Below are 21702 nucleotides of genomic sequence, written 5' to 3'. Positions count from 1 at the left end.
AAGTCACCCCCTCCCCGGCTAGAATGTCCCCTCGGTCGACCGCAATATCCTGTACTCTCTTTAACCCTATTGAAAATCTTAAGCTGGTCATCGAAGGAAAACCATCTCGTATTTCCCCCACTCTTGAGGTGAAGCTTTCCCATCGATTTAAATTACTTGAGGTAGCCCATGCAGATGTGCGACAATTTGAACTTTTACTAGTTATCACGTGATCATGGTTGAATTAATACAAGATTGACCGACGCGCAGCTGCTCTTTGCGGATGTCGTTTGTTGTTCCGACTGTGACGTCACCGTGGGCCCAAAATGTAAAAACTGTCGCGAAAAAAACGTCACGGCGGTCGACGACGTTGGTAAGAGCTGTGACACTTTGAAAATCGGTGAGTAACCTATCTGATAATCTGAAGGCTCTCTTGAAATAGAAATTTTGATATAATATCTCTTAGTTTGTTTTGTAGGTCCAATTAACTTAGACTGGAAAAATGGGACAGGGAAAACGTAGGAAAAAAGCAAATAGTAATTCGTTATCTGGATCAACTGATGACGAGGCTGAGTGTGAGTCGGATATGTCCCAGCCAATACTAATGTCGGTGTTGCCAGGGGGTCAGACGATCAATGTTCGCGCAGACTCACAGATCCAGTACTCAAATAGGACAAGCAATGCCCTCAGTTCAGTAGAATTTGAAGGCCCTAGCTTGGGAGGGGCTTGGATGCCTTGGAAGTTGACAATATAAACTTTATCATCTCCAACTTGACTGCCAACTTAGCCAAATGCAATGGAGCATCAGGGAGCTCTGCATCAACTACTCCATCCCGCTCCTGAGATAGAAGGCCACAATGCTTCTGGGGGGGTCTCTTTGGCTTCACCGACTGCATCATGCACTCATTATCTTGAGACTTCCCGCCTGTTGCTTCATCCAGCAACCCACCATTAGTTGAGAGAACCATATCCATTCTGACACTCACAGCACTCAGCAGAAAGGCAACAGAAAAGATGCAATCCCCAAAAAAATACCACAAGATGTGCAGACAGCAGACCCACCAAACCTGAACACCTCAAACCACAAGTCTGGGCACCAAAAATGTAAGGGGAGGCGTTTGGCCCCGGTAAGTTTAATATTTATATTAAAGAGGTAGATGGTACAGCTGTGGACAAGACTGGCATGTAAGAGTAGTAAGACTACTGAAACCACCTGGGCACAGCTTAGGGAAATATATTATAAACCACTGAAACCAGCATACGACCAACAAACCGCAGACACCTGCAGTTGGTGCAGAATGAAATGGGGTTAGTAGTGTTATGATGGTATGGAAGCAGCAAGGCACACTAGCAGGTGGAGCTTGCACTATAAAAACAGCAGAAATCTTGTGAAATCACCAGGCTCTCAGTCCTTGTTGAACTAGCAAATCGCAAGTCCTAATCACTAAAACAAAAGAACCAGTTAGCCAAGGTCACCCACATGGGCTGACATCACACAAGATACAAATGGCAAATGCATGGTCAGGCAATAAAATCAATCCCTAATTACCATCTAAAATTGCTTGTTTTTTTCTAGAACATCACAATAAAAACATATTTGCACTGGCACAATAATTCCGGACAATGTGAAAATTAGTTCAGCAAGTCTCTCCTCTGTGTGCTCCACTAAGGTTGAGGCAGGTTACTCAAAGGAATCACTGTTCTCTCAGTGCTTGTCAACAGCCCGCCACAAGGAGCAATCCAATTTCACTTGCTGCACTGGAGTTGTGGTGAAGGATGCCCTTGGATTCAGTTTACTTCCCAGGTTTTCTAGACTCAACTCTTGATGCCCTACAAGTGAATAAAATGCGGGAATTGGCTTTAGTGCACGACAGGAGAGCAAGTGACAGATATACAAGTATGTAACATAATAAAATATAACGCAATAAATGCATTGGCACACATGACACAATTATAAATGTAACACAAATGGGTGAATATATAAAAGAGTGGGAGCATTAACACCTGGCTCAGGCAAATGCCACTACTCACCCATAAAGGGGCAAAAGCAGGCAGGCAATCAGCAAGCAGCAGGATCAGGCAAGGAACGTCACAGCATCAAATGTCTGGTAAACTTGCATCAATTCCATCAACCACGGCACAGGGATAAGCTTAAGGCTGGCACAAATACATGCACTGACTCAAAAGATCTATCTGAGAGTAATTCACATTCATGAGTCTGGAAAGAGAGAACACAGGTGAGTGGAAAGAATGCATGGCGCAGCAAGCTGAATAATGATACACAAGCCACACCACTACAGCGCCATCATCTTGCTTCCATTACTTGATAATTGATAAGTTCAGTATAAAAGGCCTTGCGGCCTGTTCACCATGCCTGGTTGGGTTGCTTCTTGACTATTTGTCGCATGCGTGGCTAGCAGTTAATCTAGAAGTGCCAAAAGGGGAGCTAATGACAGCATTCGGGGTCGTACAGTTCTCTGCGTGTCGCCTAGTCACCAGTGCTTGTCGAGCCTGATCTTGAAGGCGTTAATAGAGGGGGCAGTGACCACGTTGTCCGGCAGGCTGTTCCATATTGACACGACTTGGTAGGAGAAGTAGCTGGCTCTGACGTTCAGTCTGCATTGGCCCTTGGCGAGTTTCAGGCTGTTCTCGCGGGTAACTCTGCCGTCGTGAAGGTGCAGCTGGAGGCGGTCAGCTTCGTAGGCGCCGTGGACGTACTTGAAAATGTCGATCATGTCCCCCCTTAGTCTTCTGTGCTCCAAGCTGGGTAGACCAAGCGAGGCGAGGCGTTCTGGGTACGGCTTGTCCTTGAGGCTTGCGATAAGCTTGGCTGCCCTCCTCTGAACGTCATCCAGGTCGGAGCACAGAGTCTTGTGCCTTGGCTGCCAGAGTGAGTGGCCATAGTCGAGCATCGGTCGAACGAGGGATTTGTAGCGCTGGATGAAGATCTCAGGCGTGATGCAGTCGAAGGTTCGCCTTATAACACCCAGTACTCTGTTCGCCTTAGCTGTTGCTTGCACTACTTGGCCTTTAAAGCTCAGGTCCCTGTCGATCACTACTCCCAGATTTTTTTCAGTGTCCCTTTCCATCAGTAGGGTCACGTACTCTTTGCCTTGAGCATTGCAGCCTCTCATGGTGTACTGGACGGTGTCGCTGGTGTATCCAAGGCGAAGCAGGTTGCACTTTTCGGGGTGGAAGTGCAGTTGCCAGTCCATAGACCACTTGTGGAGTCTGTCCAGGTCCTCCTGCAGGGTTTTTCTTGCCTCTGGGATGTCACTGCGGGCAAAGACCTTGGTATCATCTGCAAAGAGCTCGATGTGGCTCTAGACATGGCTCAGTAGATCGTTGATGTACATCACGAAGCAAATTAATGGGCCCCAAACAGCTTCCCTGCGGAATACCGCCCCGTACATCTGCTGGACTTGACGACACGCCGTTCACGATGACTCGCTGGGTACGGTTTGCCAAAAAATCTCTGACCCACTGGAGTACTCTCCCCTTGATGCCATGAGCCTCCACTTTTGCTACAAGCCGTCTGTGCGTCTTTCATGTAGTCCATATAGACCGCGTCGATGGATCCTCCTTCGTCTAGGGCCTCAGTCCAGATGTCTAGGCTCTCAAGAAGCTGGGTGACACAAGACCGCCCCTTGGTGAAGCCGTGCTGCTTTCTGCTGATCAGGCTGTTGCACTGCAGGTGGTCGACGATCTGATCCCTGACGAGGGCCTCCATGCAATTGCATAAAATGCAGGTCAAACTGACGGGCCTGTAGTTGCTGGCTAGAAGGCGACTGCCTTTTTTGAAGATGGGGGTCACATTGCTGGTTCTCCAGTCTCTGGCTATGGTGCCAGACTCTAGGGAGTTCCTAAAGATGATGGTGATGGGCTGGGCAAGAGGTTCAGCATGTTCAGCAAGCAGACTGGGGCTGATGCCATCAGGGCCTGAGGCGTTTCTCTTCTCCAAGCTTGCCAACTGCTTCCTCACTGCATCCTCTGTAATCTGGAAGTCTGACAGCTCCCTGTCGTATGTGTACTCAGGCAGATCACCTCCTTTCTCCTCTGTGAAGATGCTTTGAAAAAAATTGTTCAAGAGGTCTGCCTCTTGATTGGTCAAGAGGTTCAAGAGGTCTCCATCCTCTTTTCTCAAGTCTGCAACGCCTGATCTTGTCTTTGTTTCGGCTTTAACGTACAACCAAAAAGACTTGGGGTGATTTTTTGCCTGGGTTGCAATGGTCGCCTCTAGTTTTCGCTTGGCAGCACGGCATGCTCTTGCTGCTTGGTTTCTGGCTTTGGCATACGCTCTGTAGTCCTCGCCTGCTTGTGTCTACAGCCAACGCTGGTACAACTTGTGTTTCTTGCGGACAGAGGTCTTGGTTCCACAGTCAAGCCGTTTCTTCTTCTGTACCCCTGAGTTATGGACTTTCGGTACAAATCTCTCGATCATGTTTTCCAGGTGCGTCCTGAAAGCGGCCCATGCCTTGTTTACATCCTTCTCTCCGACTCTCCCAGCTCCTCATCCCAGATAATGCGGTCGAGGTCCTCCCCCATCCTGCTGTAGTCTGCTTTGAGAAAGTTTGGTCGCGCTTGATTTTTTTGTTTCTCTTTCTGATAGTTGCAGGCGACGTTGGTTAGGAGTGTGGCTGCTGTGGCGTGGTTGCTTCTACCAGGTGCTGAGGCTGTGGTTATCTCGTTTACCTGGTCCTGCCGCTTTGTCAATACCAAGTCGTCCAGCGTTGGTGCTGGCCGTTTCTGAGCCTAGTTGGCTCTCTCTGCCCTCTGGTGCTGGATAAGGTAGGTGTCCAGTGTCCTTATTCCTTAAACACAGTGAGAAACTTGCTTGCTGGCAGAGTGGTTTGTGCTTGCTTTGCTTAATTCTCTCTCCCAGTCTATTTCTGGAAAATTGAAGTTGCCTAGTACAAGCAGGTGCTGGGGTTTAGCCTCTGTCACCATTCTCAGTAGTTGGTTGAACTTGGTTCAGGTTCTGCCTCTGGTTGTTGTCTTTTGAGCTACTGGGGCTGCGGTAAACAAGGCCTATGGTCCACTCAGGTCCAGGTTTCACTATTGCTGAGTTTACAGTCAACAAACATTCACTCCTCAAAGCCCAAAGGCTCAAAGTCAGTTTTCATGTCTTTGCATGGAGGGTTAAGCTCACATTTGCATGAGGGGTTAAGCTCACAGCCTCACGTCATCACTAGTCACTACACACCATAAGGCATAAGAGACTGTTGACAACGTGGAGACTGGAGAGTAAGGCTCAGTAAGCATCAGCAGAGAGAAGAGTGCAACTGAAAGTGAGAAGGTGAAGTCTTTAATTAAATAATCATTGCTGAGTCCTCTAGGTGTTACAAGTGGTCTGCGCTGGCCTGGACCTGGACTTCTTCGTCACCTACAAGTTTACAACCTGTCAAGGCTGTCATCATCATCACCAGCAAAGTGAAGGCAGTGAGCTCAGATGCCAACATTAAACAATATTAATGGAATAGAAGTGTTGGCAGTGAAGAAATAAGCCCATGTATCATATTTTTAATCTATTTGTCCACAAAACTAATTTCTTAAGAAATTCACAGTAATGACCCTGCGAGTGAGCCGACGACCAGTGTTTTCAAATTATCATCTGTAGAACCTTCCTGCTGTAGAACCTTCCTTCCTACTAACGAATGTGAAAGGTGCTTTTATTTGTCTCAGTCATGTATCTTCATTATCTTTTTGCTCCTTGAGAACACTGCTCATAAGAGATCCATCTTATTGGCATACTCACATTAAATATTACTTGTACAAGGCCTATTGGCCTCAAGTCTTCAAGAGGGCAGAGGCTCTAGGTTAAGCTGCCCACGCCCAGGCTGGACTCTTGCCTAGCTGATTGGTTCTCATGCATAGTGACAATTTGACAAACCAGAGATTTTTTTAGAATCAGTTCATTTTTAATCTCATTTACTCAAGATTTAAACCAATTTCTTATGTATGATAATGCTGGTATCCATGATACTTTGCTTGTCTACTTATAGGACTCAAAAATGAATTTGAGGGAGAGTCTAAAAATCTCTCTGCTTTGCCACTATGTTCTCATGTGAGGCACAAGGTAGGGCATCCTCTAGATACTAAATGGGTTACATTATCATTAACATTTTTTATGTTCTCTTTACCACTTTAAGTATAGTATCATTAGTATGTACTGTAGCACTTGTTTTATTATCATTAGAATGTGTTGGTGTCATGGTGATGGTGATGGTGAATATGGAGGTGAAGCTACAGTTGTGGAGGTGAAGCTGCATGAAAAAGTCTTCAAAGCTCCAATAATTACCAAACGACAACATTCCATCAGGTGGTACCTTTGTGTGTTATTAATGTTCTCAAAAGTCTATACTAGGAACTGCCAACCAGATCTCCAAATTTGTGATTGCCAAAGCAAAAATTGATTGGCCTGTTTTGGAATTGATTCAAATGTCAAGCAAGATAAGAGATTAGACAGTAAATGTTCTTTCTAACCCTCAAAGCCTTCCCATCATGTTGAGATATTAGGTCATGACATGAAATCTGGTACTGAGCCATCTGTGGACAAAGGTGGCAGTGTCAGTGTGAAGCTCTCAGAACAATACAATAGACAGACTAGTAGAAGATGGACAGTACAGTTGGTAATAGGTAGCGTAGGTACCCTTGTGGCCACTAACAATAAACATATGGAATGGAATGTGCATGACTATATACACAAAAAACACAGATTTATTGAGAGAATTTGTATCACTATTGTTCTATTTCATCAGACATTCATCTTCCTTGGGCTGGAAATATGTGCTGCTCTACAATTTGCTCATTATAGAATAGAATAGAATAGAAGTGTCGGCGTTGAAGACATAGGCCCATGGCCTGTTGCCGATTCTTGAACTTTTCGTGACTTGATTCACAAGGGATCCGGCCTTTGGAACCCGATCTTTCCATAACTGACGATTGATTGAGATATCAGTAAATACGCTACTGAAAAAATGATTAAGTACGTTGGCTTTGCCCTCATCAGAGGATATCTTTCGCTGATCTACTTTCAAATCAGAAATACCGTCCTTCATCTTGCACTTCGAGCTAGCGTATAAAAAGAAGGCTTTCGGGTTCTTTTTTGCATTTTTAGCAATACTTTTTTCGAGGGTTTTTACGGCGGTGCGACAGCTTTCCTTAGCTTGATTTCGAGCTCTTGCATATAGGTTATAGTCAGCATCGCTACGAGTCTGTAAATAACGCTGGTATGCTTCCTTCTTTGTTTTCAGCTGAACATGAAATTATAATCATATATATATATATTATAATCATTTTACTTATACCATCTGTTGTTCTTTCAGAAATATTTAATTCTATGAATGCATAAACTGGTAGAATAATTTGTAGAACAAAAGATTGTTCTTAATTTTGGATTGCTTGCTGGCTGTTAATTCCCTAATTCAGCAATGTTGCAAGCAGAAGATGCCAAATACCTGAAGAAGTAAGTATTAATAGAAATTAAATGAATTTCTATTCATCAATTTCATCATGATAGACTAATTTACTTACTGTGCTAATATTTTTGCTGAATATACTCTCTAGGCACCAATAGGCTTGTTTAAAGTGAAGTAATATTTTAATCAATTTATTCTCTCAATTTAGAAATGGTTATTGATGTTCTTTGATTACAACTTATTTCTTCATTCTTAAGTTAACTTACCTATAGCAGGGTTCATTGTCTCAATTGAAATACTTATCATATACTGTATCATCAGCTTTTTGTATCATGTGCTGGAAGCAAATGGTTGAAACAGTACCTACCGAGACTCAAGAAAAAAAGATAGGTACTAACTCATGTACTTACAGAATAACAAATTATTCTGATTTGATCATTCAGTAGGTTAAATCCATATATAATCTCACATTTGCCTGAATATTTCTGCTGTTGATTTTTACTAATTCATGTTGTCTTGATATCATTACCGTTTTAATTTGTGTCATAACAAATAGACTGGTTTGAAATTTACTGCTGGTTAAACTTCAGGAAGGTGAAGGTGCTGTCTCTGGATGTGCACCCCACTGAGAAGGCTATCGTAGTCAACTATGAAATGGAGGCTACCATCCTTGGGCAGATGGGAGACCCGATGCTGGGGGACAAGAAGGTGATCTCCCTTAATTAGATCTTAGATTAGGTGATCTCCCTGGAAATAATTAGTATATCAAGCAATCTGGTAAGTAATCACTTATTACTTATCATGCAAGTAATGATTGATTAGTTCATTAGGTACTTACTGAAAATTTGGAGGTGTCATTGGGCTACATTGGAAGTGGTTTTTTGATATTTTTTAATTTAATGCTACATTTTCTGCATATGCCAATAATGTAAAAATTGTTTGTCAGATATTCATAGTATCATGTGTTGACGTTCCTCTTTAATTTGCCTTTTTGGGCAAGGCAAGAAGATTTATTGTGATCAAGCAGCAATATTGTAGCTTTTTTACTGTAATATTTTTTGTCATTCCCAGCAGCTCATAGGGCAAATGTTTTGGAGCATTTGTGTTACAAGAATTAATTCTCTTTATAGCCAATAAAATATTTTTCTATCCTTATTATTTGGCCAGTAAGGAGCTAATTTGTCAAGAGATGAGCTCAATTTGTGTAATTTTGTTGAGGAACATAAATATATTCTTTATTCATATCAGGAGTGTCAGAAGATCATCCGACTGAAGAGTTTAGACAGCATGTAAGATGTGTACATAAATATATTCTTTATTCATATTAGGAGTGTCAGAAGATCATCCAACTGAAGAGCTTAGACAGCATGTCAGATGTGTACATAAATATATTCTTTATTCATATCAGGAGTGTCAGAAGATCATCTGACTGAAGAGTTTGGACAGCAAGTCTTATGTGTACATAAATATATTCTTTATTCATATCAGGAGTGTCGGAAGATTATCCTACTGAAGAGTTTAGACAGCAAGTCTGATGTGTATATAAATATATTTTTTATTCATATCAGGAGTGTCAGAAGATCATCCGACTGAAGAGTTTAGACAGCAAGTCTGATGTGGTGACGGTAGCCAAGGAGGTGCTGGACAAGTGTAAACTCATCCATCAGTCCAAGCTGACGGAGGTGCAGCATCTCATCTCATATCTCAAGACCAGGAAGCGGCCAGACCACAAGAGTGGTCAGTACAAACTGAGGCTGATTAGCACTGCCTTTTATATTTACTATAGATTTAATTCCACTAAGGCAAGTGTTCCAATATTTTAATGTCATAATTTTCTGTCAATTGTTGAATGAATTGTAGAATATGCTCAGACTACTCTATTGAGTAGGTAAGTTTAAACTTTAAAAATCTTTCATTCATTCTCTACTTGGTGCAAAATTATTTAATGATATTCAAATTTAATAATATTTAAATCATTGTCTAGAACATCTAGAACATAAGCTCACAGACTGCTGCCACAGTTGAACTCTAAATCTATCACTGCAACCAACATGTGATTGCACTCAGTGTTTATTTTGGGTGTTTATTCCATGCACCATCAGTTGAAAACATGTTCACAAGCATACCTCCTTGCATATTAGACATGATTCTCTACACTTTGTTCATGTGGGGGAGAATTTAGTTGTCAATGAGAAACAAGTAAACCAATCTGCTTACTTTATTTACTTATCTGATTTTTTGCCTATATCCAATAATTTATTGTAAAATTGATCCACCTTCTTATCCAATTGTTGAATTGGATCTCAATATTAATGTAAATTTTTATGCTTGCTATCTCACTTGGGAAACTAATCTATGTTTCATATTTAAAATATGATGAAGTTTCTGCAACTGCTACAAGTTATAAGTCTGTTTCATGTGCTTCCTAATTTTCTTTATTTTACTATCACTTTTACCTACTCTGCTAGTAGAATAGTTTAGTTGAATAGTAGAATAGTATCATTGTTGTAAGTACTTTGAAAGTGTTCAATTATGCTTCAGGCAAGTGATACAATTAAATCATGTATTTACTCAGTCTTATTGAATATACTGCATTATTTTTCCTAGTGCAATTCAATAATAAATTTTACGGTGAAAAGTGAAACATCATGATAAATGCAGAGGTTAATATTAAAGTTGATAATTCAATAATTATTTCTACATGTGAAGGCAATGAAGTTTATTTTCATTCAATCAGGTTTGAAAAGAACCATTCAATAATGAGAGTAGCTGTTCTCGCTGCTGTCATCATCTGTCATCAATATTGGAATTATAGGACGTCTTGGAATATTGTTAAATCAAATCAGCACTGGTCGAATAGTTGCTTTTATTAAAAACAGCATTAGTTTATTAATAAAATGCACTTATAAATAAAAATTGATATCCGTAACATAATGATGAGCGCAGATGCACTGACGCGCTCCAGCCACTCCGACCTCACAAGCTCAACGTCGAGCGCCAGCCTCTCCGGCAGCCTCACAGGCGCACTTAAAGAGGAACTGCACGGCACTGCGTACTTTGCTGAGATCGACTCATATCAGGTACACTGGCCTTCATCACAGTGTCTTTACTGTCAGGTACACTGGCCTGCATCACAGTGTCTTTACTGTCAGGTACACTGGCCTGCATTGCAGTGTCTATACTGTCAATTATTTCAATTTCCCTATGCATTTGTGACTTTGACAACCCTCAAAACAGGGCATGAATTATGAACTTAAATCGCCATATTGCCAAATTGATCATTTTGAAAACTCATTTCCAATTCAGAATATGCCAAAGATTTTCATTGAAATATACACTCGCTCTTTTTGATGTTTGTGCATAACAATACACAGTGGCATTGTCCCATCTACACAAATTTTTCAGAAGGAAATGCTCTGTAGTAGGTATTTAAAGTAATTTCATTCGTTGTTGATGCAGGCAATGCTTTGCACAATTTAAATTAATTTCACATGCTGTGGTCTGTGCAGGAAATGGTCCACCCGCCCAAAGAATGTTGATAATTAGTTTAATTTACTGATATGTGTGCAGGAGATGCTAATTTGCTGATGTGTGTGCAGGAGATGCTAATTTACTGATGTGTGTGCAGGAGATGCTAATTTGCTGATGTGTGTGCAGGAGATGCTAATTTGCTGATGTGTGTGCAGGAGATGCTAATTTGCTGATGTGTGTGCAGGAGATGCTCTATGAAGACTTGCCCAGCAAGATTAAAGGCACTGCGCTGCTGCTGCAGCTCGCACGTAACCCCGACTACCTCAACGAACTCGCACAGAACGAGGCGGTGCTGGGGGCGTTAGCACGCACCCTCAGGGAGGACTGGAAGAAGAGCCTCGACCTCAGCTACAACATCGTCTACATCTTCTTCTGCTTCTCTGCCTTCTCGAACTTCCATTCCGTCATATCGCATTTCAAGGTTAGTCTTACCGTAACGTGAAATTTCATGTTCAATAGGTACTGTTTTATCGTATCATGAATCTCACAAAAAATAAAACTCTTTGTTGACTTTGAATAACTTGTCATTCATTTTCTAACATTATGCAAAATTCTGTTCAGTTGCATTTACATGAAATGATCGAAATTTTCCTATGATGATGATCACCACAACGTCACTCGACTGAGTGCCGCCCAGGCCCACCCCCCTCCGGAGCGCCGAGCCGGTCTTGCCACACTCTGATCAGTTGGGACACTTCCACTGGCTTATTCCATAGATCTTCAGGCTGCAGGCTGGTTGGAATTTCAGCACACCCAAACAGATGTTGTGTGTTGTGGGTGTGGTTTTGACACAGAGGGCATGATGGTGTTGGGTAATTAGCCTCATCGACCTTATTGAGGTATTCTCTAAGCATTGGGCATTTTCCCGCCCTTAACTGCGCCAATGTACGCCTCATGCCTCGGTCCAAAGTCCTCTCTATTTCGTTTACTTTAGGTGCAGGTGCATTTAGAATCTTGTTGGGTGTTCTCGATTCTAGGTGTCTCTCGACTGCGGTGGTATGCAATGTCTTCATGTTTCTATTCACCTCCACGCTGCTATCACTGTTGTTGTTGTTGCATTCATACACTTTTATGCTATACTCGCTGTTGTATATGGTCTTTTTCATGAGTCTGATTGGTTCTTGGTTCATCAGACTTCTCAGTGGGTGTTCTTCCAGTTTGCTCTTCTCCCTCAGTTGCGAGGCCGTCATCTGCACGTGGTTCTTCAGAGGCAGGACAGATGTTTCGTCGTGAAGATGTTGCGTTGGTGTCGCGTGTGTCCTGTGGCAATTCTCAGGGCAGAGTTCTGAACAGTTTGTATTTTCTGCCAGCCACTTTCCGATGTTATGGGACCCCATATACTACTTCCATACTCCAGAACTGGACGTATCAGCGCCTTGTAGGTTTGCACAATAGTCTCCGTGTCCTTTCCCCAGTCAGCTCCAGATAGGGCTTTTAAAATGTTGATGTTTTTCTTCGCTTTGCTCGCAGTGCTTCTTCTGATGTGTGTGCAGGAGATGCTAATTTGCTGATGTGTGTGCAGGAGATGTTCTACGAAGACTTGCCCAGCAAGATTAAAGGCTGCTGCTGCAGCTCGCACGTAACCACAACTACCTCAACGAACTCGCGCAGAATGAGGCAGAGCTGGGGGCATGTCACATATATTGTTGTCTCCTCTGATGCACGTCATCATTAGAGCCATCATTGGGGCACTGGCACGCACCCTAAGGGAGGACTGGAAGAAGAGCCTCGACCTCAGCTACAACATCGTCTACATCTTCTTCTGCTTCTCTGCCTTCTCCAACTTCCAATCCGTCATATTGCATTTCAAGGTGAGCAGAGATACAATTCTTTGTTGACTCTGACATTGTTGGTCATTTTCTAACTTGAAACAAAATTCTGTTCAGTTGCATTTACATGAAATGATCGAAATTTTCCTAGTATCTTCTCATATCCTACTGATATGATTGTGTGTCCAAATGCATATAGAACAGCTATATGGATTAAAAGCTATATGAAAAAATAGTTATATGGATAGATGGATATAGAACAGTTTAAAGCTAAGATCAAACATGCCGTTTTATTTCACCATTTTTTCAGACCCTCTATGCCAATTTTTAAAGTGTCTTCATTTCAAAGAATTTGGCGTGGTAAATGCTTTTTGTAAAATACCTACTATTTGTGTGTTTATGATTAAATGAGTACATAGTTACAGTACCTATTCAATTACTGTTCTCCTGTAATACTGTCGTTTTCATACTTCTTAGTTTTCGTTAAAAAATACCTCAATATAACCAAGAATTATTAAGAGCTAAACTAATTATTCCTGTTTTTGTTATTCATCCAAAGTATTCATAATAACGAGAAAAAGGTTATTTTTACACAAGCAATAACTACAACCTCATCGCCTGGCCATTATTGGTAATATCACATCTCGATTATTAGCGGTACCGAGTGCGCCATGTGCGCGGCAGATATGCGCCACTAAGTGCGCCATGTGTGCCGCAGTTATGCCCCACTAAGTGCGCCATGTGTGCCGCAGTTATGCCCCACTAAGTGCGCCATGTGTGTAGTGCGCCATGTGTCCCACAGATCGGGTCGCTGTGTATGGACATCGTGGACGGAGAGCTACAGCGCGCCCAGCAGCTCAGAGAGCAGCTCGCCTCCAAGCGACGTCCTGCCAAGCCCAGCAACATCGCCACCTCCAGGATACCCAGCCCGTCTGGGTCCAAGCTGGCAAGTCCCTGCGGTTCTGCTGGATCCAAGTCCAGCAAGCTGGGCAGCGCCAGCAGCAACAGCTCGTCCAGCCATTCCGCTGAGGACGATGAGGAGACCCACGCTGATAAAACTCATAGCAAATATCAGGGCGTGCTGGACAAACAGGACCAGGTGAGTGCTGATCAGCAACTGCAATCTCATTTTTACTAAAAATTTAATCTATTATATGAGGTATTAATAAATCGATGTCAATATATAATTACGAGAGATGCAAGTGTAGTGCTATTCGTATCTTCGTTTCCAATTGTAACGCAACAGAACTCATGCTTAGGGCAGCTCGCAAACTTTGAACTGTGCATTGTTTTATGGTTAATGACAATGGAGAACTAGTATTGCGCCTCCATTGTCTTATTGCACCGAAATGTCTGGTCGTACTCACGACATTGCTTAGCCTTACTGCATTACTCTACAGTACTCCTAACATTACTCGCAGCCTCGCTCAGCCTTACTGACACCATTATCCCGAGTCACTCGCAACTTTGCTTGGCATGTTCTACAAGATTATTCATCATTCCTACATCAATCAGCATTACATGTGTGCAAGCATCGCTAGTGTATGTGTGTTTAGAGCGTCATAAGTGCAGGTGCATTGCAGGTGCTGCAGTATTACACACATCATAAGTGCAGGTGCATTGCAGGTGCTGCGGGTGTACACATATCATAAGTGCAGGTGCTGCAGTAGTGCACGCATCATAAGTGCAGGTGCATTACAGGTGCTGCAGTATTACACACATCATAAGTGCAGGTGCATTACAGGTGCTGCAGTATTACACACATCATAAGTGCAGGTGTATTACAGGTGCTGCAGTATTACACACATCATAAGTGCAGGTGTATTACAGGTGCTGCAGCCTCCCACATAAGTGCAGGTGCATTGCAGGTGCTGCGGGTGTGCACATACCTGCTGCTGAACATCGCAGAGGACCACAAGGTGGAGGAGAAGATGCGCCGTAAGAACATCGTAGGGCTGCTGGTGCGCATGCTGGAGAGGCGGTCCGCGCACCTACTGCTGCTGGTGCTCTCCTTCCTCAAGAAGCTCTCCATATACACCGAGAATAAGGACGATATGGTGCGTGTGATGTGGTGCGTGTGATGTGATTTGCGTGTTGTGATATGGTACGTGTTATGTGGTGCGCGTCTTGTGATATGGTGCATGTTATGTGGTGTGCGTGTTGTGATATGGTGCGTGTGATGTGATATGCTGCGGGCTTAGTACCAGTTTGATGTGCAATGTCACGCCTAACATTGGCAATACATTCCAAATACTGAGCGCTAAAGTGTCACGCCCCAACTGTTACTCTCTTGCAAACGAATTCAAGTTTGTTGGTCTGAAATGAGCGACTAATTGTGCCGAATTACTCGTACTAGTGACGCGACCTTTGTGTGTAGAACGACCTGAACGTTGTGGAGAAAGTATTTCTTTGTGTGCAGAGCGACCTGAACGTTGTGGAGGAGTATTTCTTTGTGTGTAGAGCGACCTGAACGTCGTGGCGAAAGTGTATCTTTGTGTGTAGAGCGACCTGAACGTCGTGGAGAAAGTGTATCTTTGTGTGTAGAGCGACATGAACGTCGTGGAGAAAGTATTTCTTTGTGTGCAGAGCGACCTGAACGTCGTGGAGAAAGTATTTCTTTGTGTGCAGAGCGACCTGAACGTCGTGGNCATGCCATCATCAAGTGTGGCGCGCTGCCCAAACTCATACCACTGATGGGTGAGTGAACGCCACATTGTGGCATGCCATCATCAAGTGTGGCGCGCTGCCCAAACTCATACCACTGATGGGTGAGTGAACGCCACATTGTGGCATGCCATCATCAAGTGTGGCGCGCTGCCCAAACTCATACCACTGATGGGTGAGTGAACGCCACATTGTGGCATGCCATCATCAAGTGTGGCGCGCTGCCCAAACTCATACCACTGATGGGTGAGTGAACGCCACATTGTGGCATGCCATCATCAAGTGTGGCGCGCTGCCCAAACTCATACCACTGATGGGTGAGTGAACGCCACATTGTGGCATGCCATCATCAAGTGTGGCGCGCTGCCCAAACTCATACCACTGATGGGTGAGTGAACGCCACATTGTGGCATGCCATCATCAAGTGTGGCGCGCTGCCCAAACTCATACCACTGATGGGTGAGTGAACGCCACATTGTGGCATGCCATCATCAAGTGTGGCGCGCTGCCCAAACTCATACCACTGATGGGTGAGTGAACGCCACATTGTGGCATGCCATCATCAAGTGTGGCGCGCTGCCCAAACTCATACCACTGATGGGTGAGTGAACGCCACATTGTGGCATGCCATCATCAAGTGTGGCGCGCTGCCCAAACTCATGCCACTGATGGGTGAGTGAACGCCACATGTGGCATTCCATCATCAAGTGTGGCGCGCTGCCCAAACTCATACCACTGATGAGTAAGTGAACGCCACATGGCGGCATGCCATCATCAAGGAAGCCTGTCTCAGATGGCGGGCTTTGCTCAGACGTCAGATGTATGAACATTGCAAAGTAGTTTATGAACAAGTGTATCTTTTAATTAATGAATAAAATTGATTATTTAAGCTCAAGAGAATATTCCAATATATAGCATGTCATATGCAACTGCGTCTTTGACTGCAGAAAGATTAATTCCTTTGAGTTTAAATGTTCAGCATATAAGTTTTCGATGATAGACTCGAATGCTTCAGTATCATATGTTCTAAAATCTACATCTCACAATAGCTGTCCATTAATTGTGCAGAGTCGGAGCAGCACCAGCAGGCGGCACTGTCAGTGCTCTACCACCTCAGTGTCGACGACAAGGCCAAGAGTCTCTTCACCTACACTGACGCCATCCCCACTGTAAGCCATCTACATTCTACACTGTAATCCATCTACACTGAAAGCCATCTACATTCTATACTGACGCCATCCCCACTGTAAGTCATCTACATTCTACACTGTAAGCCATCCCCACTGTAAGCGATCCCCACTGTAAGCCATCTACATTCTACACTGTAATTCATCTACATTCTACACTGTAATCCATCTACACTGAAAGCCATCTACATTCTACACTGTAAGCCATCTACACTGTAAGCCGTCTACATTCTACACTGTAAGCGATCTACACTGTTAGTCATCAACATTCTACACTGTAATCCATCTACACTGTAAGCCATCAACATTTTAAAGTGTAATCCATCTACACTGTAAGCCATCTACATTCTACAGTGTAATCCATCTACACTGTAAGATGGATTACACTGTACACATTCTACACTGTAAGCCATCTACATTCTACAGTGTAATCCATCTACACTGTAAGTCATCAATATTCTACGGTGTAATCCATCTACACTGTAAGCCATCAACATTCTACACTGTAAGCCATCAACATTCTACACTGTAATCCATCTACACTGTAAGCCATCTACATTCTACACTGTAATCCAACTACACTGAAAGCCATCTACATTCTACACTGTAAGCCATCTACATTCTACACTGTAATTCATTTACACTGTAAGCCATCTATATTTTACATTGTAGGCCATCTACATTCTACACTGTAATTCATTTACACTGTAAGCCATCTATATTCTACATTGTAGGCCATCTACATTCTACACTGTAATTCATTTACACTGTAAGCCATCTATATTCTACATTGTAGGCCATCTACATTCTACACTCTAATTTATTTACACTGTAAGCCATGTATACTGACGTCATCCCCACTGTTAGCCATTTACACTGTAAGCCCGTGTGTTAGTTCAACTCCTCCACCTGCTTCCTCCACGAGTCTTCTTACTTAGGCTGTACTTCTTTCTTAGGACTGTACTTCATCCGAGTCTTTGTGTTCTTACTTTATGTGCCACTGTCTTGTGCTGCAATTGTCCTCACAATAGAAAATATGAAAATATTAGAGGTAAGCGACGGTCACACAAGACATCGGATGTCAACTTGGCTCGCAGCCATTAATAAAATGACTCTTTTTACGACCATCTGCATCTGTTACCTGATGATGCAGCTGATCATGACGCAACGCCCTCCTTGTGATCAGATGATGCAGCTGATCATGACGCAACGCCCTCCTTGTGATCAGATGATGCAGCTGATCATGACGCAACGCCCTCCTTGTCATCAGATGATGCAGCTGATCATGACGTAACTCCCTCTTGTCATCAGATGATGCAGCTGATCATGACGTAACGCCCTCCTTGTCATCAGATGATGCAGCTTCTGTCTCTTATACACATCTAGATGTGTATAAGAGACAGGTCTTTGACTGTACCGCGCGTGTGTGGCGAGGTCTTTGACTGCACCGCGTGTGGTTTGCGGGGTCTTTGACTGTACCGCGCGTGGTTTGCGGGGTCTTTGACTGCACCGCGCGTGTGTGGCGAGGTCTTTGACTGTAACTGACGTGCTGCACATGCTCGGCAGGCGCACGTGGAGGCGCTATGCAGCGTCGTGTCGGGTCCCGTGACGGACGAGTTTGTGCTGGAGTGCGTGGGTGTCTTGGGCAACCTGGCGCTCCCCCACCTCGACTACACCAGCATCCTCACCAACTTCGGCCTGCTCGCCTGGATACAGGACAAGCTCAAGCCTGGTGAGTCTTATGGCGTCAACACCAGCAGCGGCATCAGTCTTGCGAGACATGACTCAGTGAGACAAGACTCAGTGAGACAAGCATCAGTCTTGTGAGTCTTATGAGACAAGCATGAGTCTTGTGAGACTGCCCTTGTTAATACGCCGCCGGTATTGCGACGACTCGCTCCTGGTGAAGTAAGTTATGAGTCTCTTAATGGCGTTGATACAAGAGCTTGCTGAGGGCCGGTCGTTTTAACGTGAAGCTGGCTTAGAAAAATTGGGGGAGTAATTTACTTTTGAGAAGGATTTTAAAAGGGAAATAACTAAACGCTTACAGATGTGTGTGCGGGCACGTTACTGTGGATGAACTTGAAGATGACGAGTTTGTTGCTGGGGTTTTAAAATCTTTACAAAAATCTCTCTTGGCCCTTGGAACTTCAGAATTGCCTTGAAATTTGAACTTCAAAATTTAACTGTCTTTCTCAATTGGGAATCGCCTCGAAATTTGAATTGGTGTTGAGCATATTTGTTTCATCCAGCATATAATGTTCCGAATTTATTCGTCATAATGACCATTGAAGTCTATCAATAGTGTGAAAAATCATTTTCAAAGTTAGAACTTTGTGGAGTTGCCCTCTCCTCCTCCGAAGCCCGCACTTGCGGCAATTTTCGGTAAAGAAATTTTTTTACCTAAGTTGTTGTTTATGTTCAGCTGATGGTTATGTTCAGCTGATGGTTATGTTCAGCTGATATTCATGTTCAGCTGATGGTTATGCTCAGCTGATGGTTATGCTCAGCTGATGGTTATGCTCAGCTGATGGTTATGTTCAGTTGATGGTTATGTTCAGTTGATGGTTATGTTCAGCTGATGGTTATGCTCAGCTGATGGTTATGTTCAGCTGATGGTTATGTTCAGCTGATGGTTATGTTCAGCTGATATTCATGTTCAGCTGATGGTTATGCTCAGGATGCAGCAGCGCGGACGACATCATCCTGGAGGTTGTGGTGCTGCTGGGGACGCTGGCGGGTGATGAGGCCGCTGCTGAGGTGCTGCTGAACAACAATGTCCTCAGCACGCTCGTTGCCCTCATCAACGGTGAGGACTTGCCTGCTATTGGCCTCAAATGGCCCGAAACTGGCCTCTAATGACCTGTACTTAACCTCCCTGCGCCTGCATCTGGCCTCAAATGGCTTGCACTTCTAGTGCCTTAACATACAGTTTCAATGTGACAGCTTTTACAATAAGCTAACGTGGTGTATATATAACCGATGTTTACATGTTCACTTTGCTCAATATGCCTGCTATTGACGATGAAGCTCACACCTGAAAACATCTTAGTTGTGTTTTTTTAATATTATACATACTGTACTACTTTTACAGTTTTACGGCTGATTGACACTGTCAACTAACCGTAATTGTCGATACTTGGTACGACTAGCATTGACGACGATTAATGCATTCCTAGCTCAAGGGTGCCATTTTGTCCATCGCCAGTAAACCCTTGTCACCAGGCCTTCAAATACGTAATATCATTAACATCCTTATGTATGAGTTAACTAAGAGCTCGTCCATTCCTTACACTCACCAGACAAGCAAGAGGACGACGAGCTTGTGCTGCAGATCGTGTACGTATTCTACCAGTTCTGCCGCCACGACCACACACGGCCTCACGTCATCGCCACACGCGAGGTGCCTGCCTACCTCATCGACCTCATGCACGACAGCAACAGCGAGATCCGGCGCGTCTGTGACACCACGCTTGACATTATTGCGGTAAGAGATGCTCGATATTTTGTCAGCCTATTTAGTTTTGTTTTGTCAATATTTTGTCATATTTCATGACAAAGCCATGGGTTTTAATTGTTCAAACAAAGAGTTGGCGAAAAAGAGAGCGATATATAAAACTTTCTCATAATTCCCTATTCCTTCTTCATAACTCTGGATTGTTTATTTTTGCAAGGTCTCTTCTCTTCTAGGCTCATGATTTTCGGCTTATCAGTTTTTATTTATTTTCCTGCAGGAGCACAGTAAGGAGTGGGCGGAGCAGGTGCAGCTGCATAAGTTCCAGTGGCACAACTCGCAGTGGTTGGCCATGGTGAAGGGGTCGGGGCTGGGGGATGAGGGGGTCGCCTTTGGTGGAGGTGGAGGGGAGGAACTCCTCCTGCTGGGGGGCGAGGAGGGTCTTGGGTCCAGCTACATGCGCCACTCAGACGTGCTCGCGAGTCACCACAGCCTCCTCAGTGGTGAGATCAGAACAAGTTATGAAATTGTAATTTTAGATGAATAAAATTGCTAACAAATCAAACCTTAGGATACCTTATTCTATTTTCTGTCATTGAAACAAATCAAAACGCCAAATATTAGGCTGAGAAATTTAATTTTCAGTTCCTGAAAGCAATCTAACAAAAATATCATATCGTTCCCTCCCGCCTCGTCTCTTGAACTACCTACCGTTTAAATAGCCAGGTATTGGAATTTTGTGGAGTCTGTCTGATCTTTTCACATCGATTAATTAAAATTATCTAGATTTGTCTTGCCGTCCGGAAAAAATCTCTGCTAAAATATTTTCCGTTTGCTTCAGACGGGCTGTCATCTCCGGACAGCGAAGAGTTCCTTCCATCCGCCCTCCCGAGCACCTGTCTCTTATACACATCTAGATGTGTATAAGAGACAGGNCTGATGATGGCGTATAGGAGTTATAGTTGTAGTGGCCTGATGATGGCGTATAGGAGTTATAGTTGTAGTCGCCTGATGATGGCGTATAGGAGTTATAGTTGTAGTCGCCTGATGATGTGTTCTGAGTTGAAGTTGTACATACCCGATAATGGCATGTTCTGAGTTGTATGCGAGTTGTTCTGTGTATACACAGGTACAAGATTTAGTATATTAACACAAAGCGTTGATACAAACGTTATTTTTTCAGGTTCAGCGGCGATTTCGATTGACGGGCGCTTCCATGACCCTCCCACGAACTTTCATAACGTAGGCGTGACGGGGCCTGGACTCCGTACATCCAACTGCCTGCTGATGTCCATGTACTTCACTCCATATACTCTTACTGCAGTACTAAAGACTTGTAGCGCAAAAAATGCATAGTGTTGGAAACTCTGCCCATTCCAAAGTAACGCCAATCGGCGAAAGTCGTTTGACAAGTTCCGTCACTGGGAGTCGTGCAATAACCAGAGCTGTTTCTGGTCACATTTGTAGTCTGAATATGATTTGTGATAACCTATTGAAGAAAAAATGTGTGTTGCAGATTTAGCACTAGCCTCGCACTTCAGACGTCATGATTCCACGATTCACAAGCACCTGAGGTTTTGTTTTAAAACCGCCCACGGTCACGCTTCGACTGCTTGGCGCCTCCATGCAAGTGTTCGCTTGGCTGAGGTAGCTCTTGAGACGCTTCCTACGCACCATTATTCACTAGAATTGAGAAATCA

The 21702-nt window shown here is 43.7% G+C and overlaps 2 protein-coding genes across 2 annotated transcripts; one reads left to right on the top strand and one right to left on the bottom strand.

The window, feature by feature from the left end:
- Positions 1 to 294: 294 nt before the first annotated feature.
- Positions 295 to 21552, top strand: LOC108670106 (kinesin-associated protein 3). The gene is made up of 20 exons (XM_047884263.1): positions 295 to 379; positions 7305 to 7444; positions 7988 to 8105; positions 8966 to 9134; positions 10344 to 10477; positions 11113 to 11349; positions 13500 to 13796; positions 14566 to 14754; positions 15200 to 15233; positions 15968 to 16033; positions 16430 to 16530; positions 17735 to 17810; positions 17860 to 17915; positions 18115 to 18280; positions 19229 to 19357; positions 19851 to 20035; positions 20283 to 20505; positions 20844 to 20900; positions 21186 to 21297; positions 21519 to 21552. Exons 2-20 carry the CDS (start codon positions 7410 to 7412, stop codon positions 21550 to 21552), a joined length of 2418 nt encoding a protein of 805 aa, XP_047740219.1. The 5' UTR covers positions 295 to 379; positions 7305 to 7409.
- LOC108670107 lies at positions 2472 to 4524 on the bottom strand. Its single transcript, XM_018157557.1, has 3 exons — positions 4463 to 4524; positions 3460 to 4046; positions 2472 to 3280 (listed from the first exon to the last, which is right to left on the bottom strand). The coding sequence occupies exons 1-3, from the start codon at positions 4522 to 4524 to the stop codon at positions 2472 to 2474; spliced, it is 1458 nt and encodes a 485-aa protein (XP_018013046.1).
- Positions 21553 to 21702: the final 150 nt, after the last annotated feature.

Source organism: Hyalella azteca, unplaced genomic scaffold (assembly GCF_000764305.2).
Source record: "Hyalella azteca isolate HAZT.00-mixed unplaced genomic scaffold, Hazt_2.0.2 contig15055, whole genome shotgun sequence".
In the NCBI taxonomy this organism is placed as follows: Eukaryota; Metazoa; Arthropoda; class Malacostraca; order Amphipoda; family Hyalellidae; genus Hyalella; species Hyalella azteca.
Note: the sequence above shows the minus strand (reverse complement) of the source record. Positions and strands in the feature narration are given on the sequence as shown.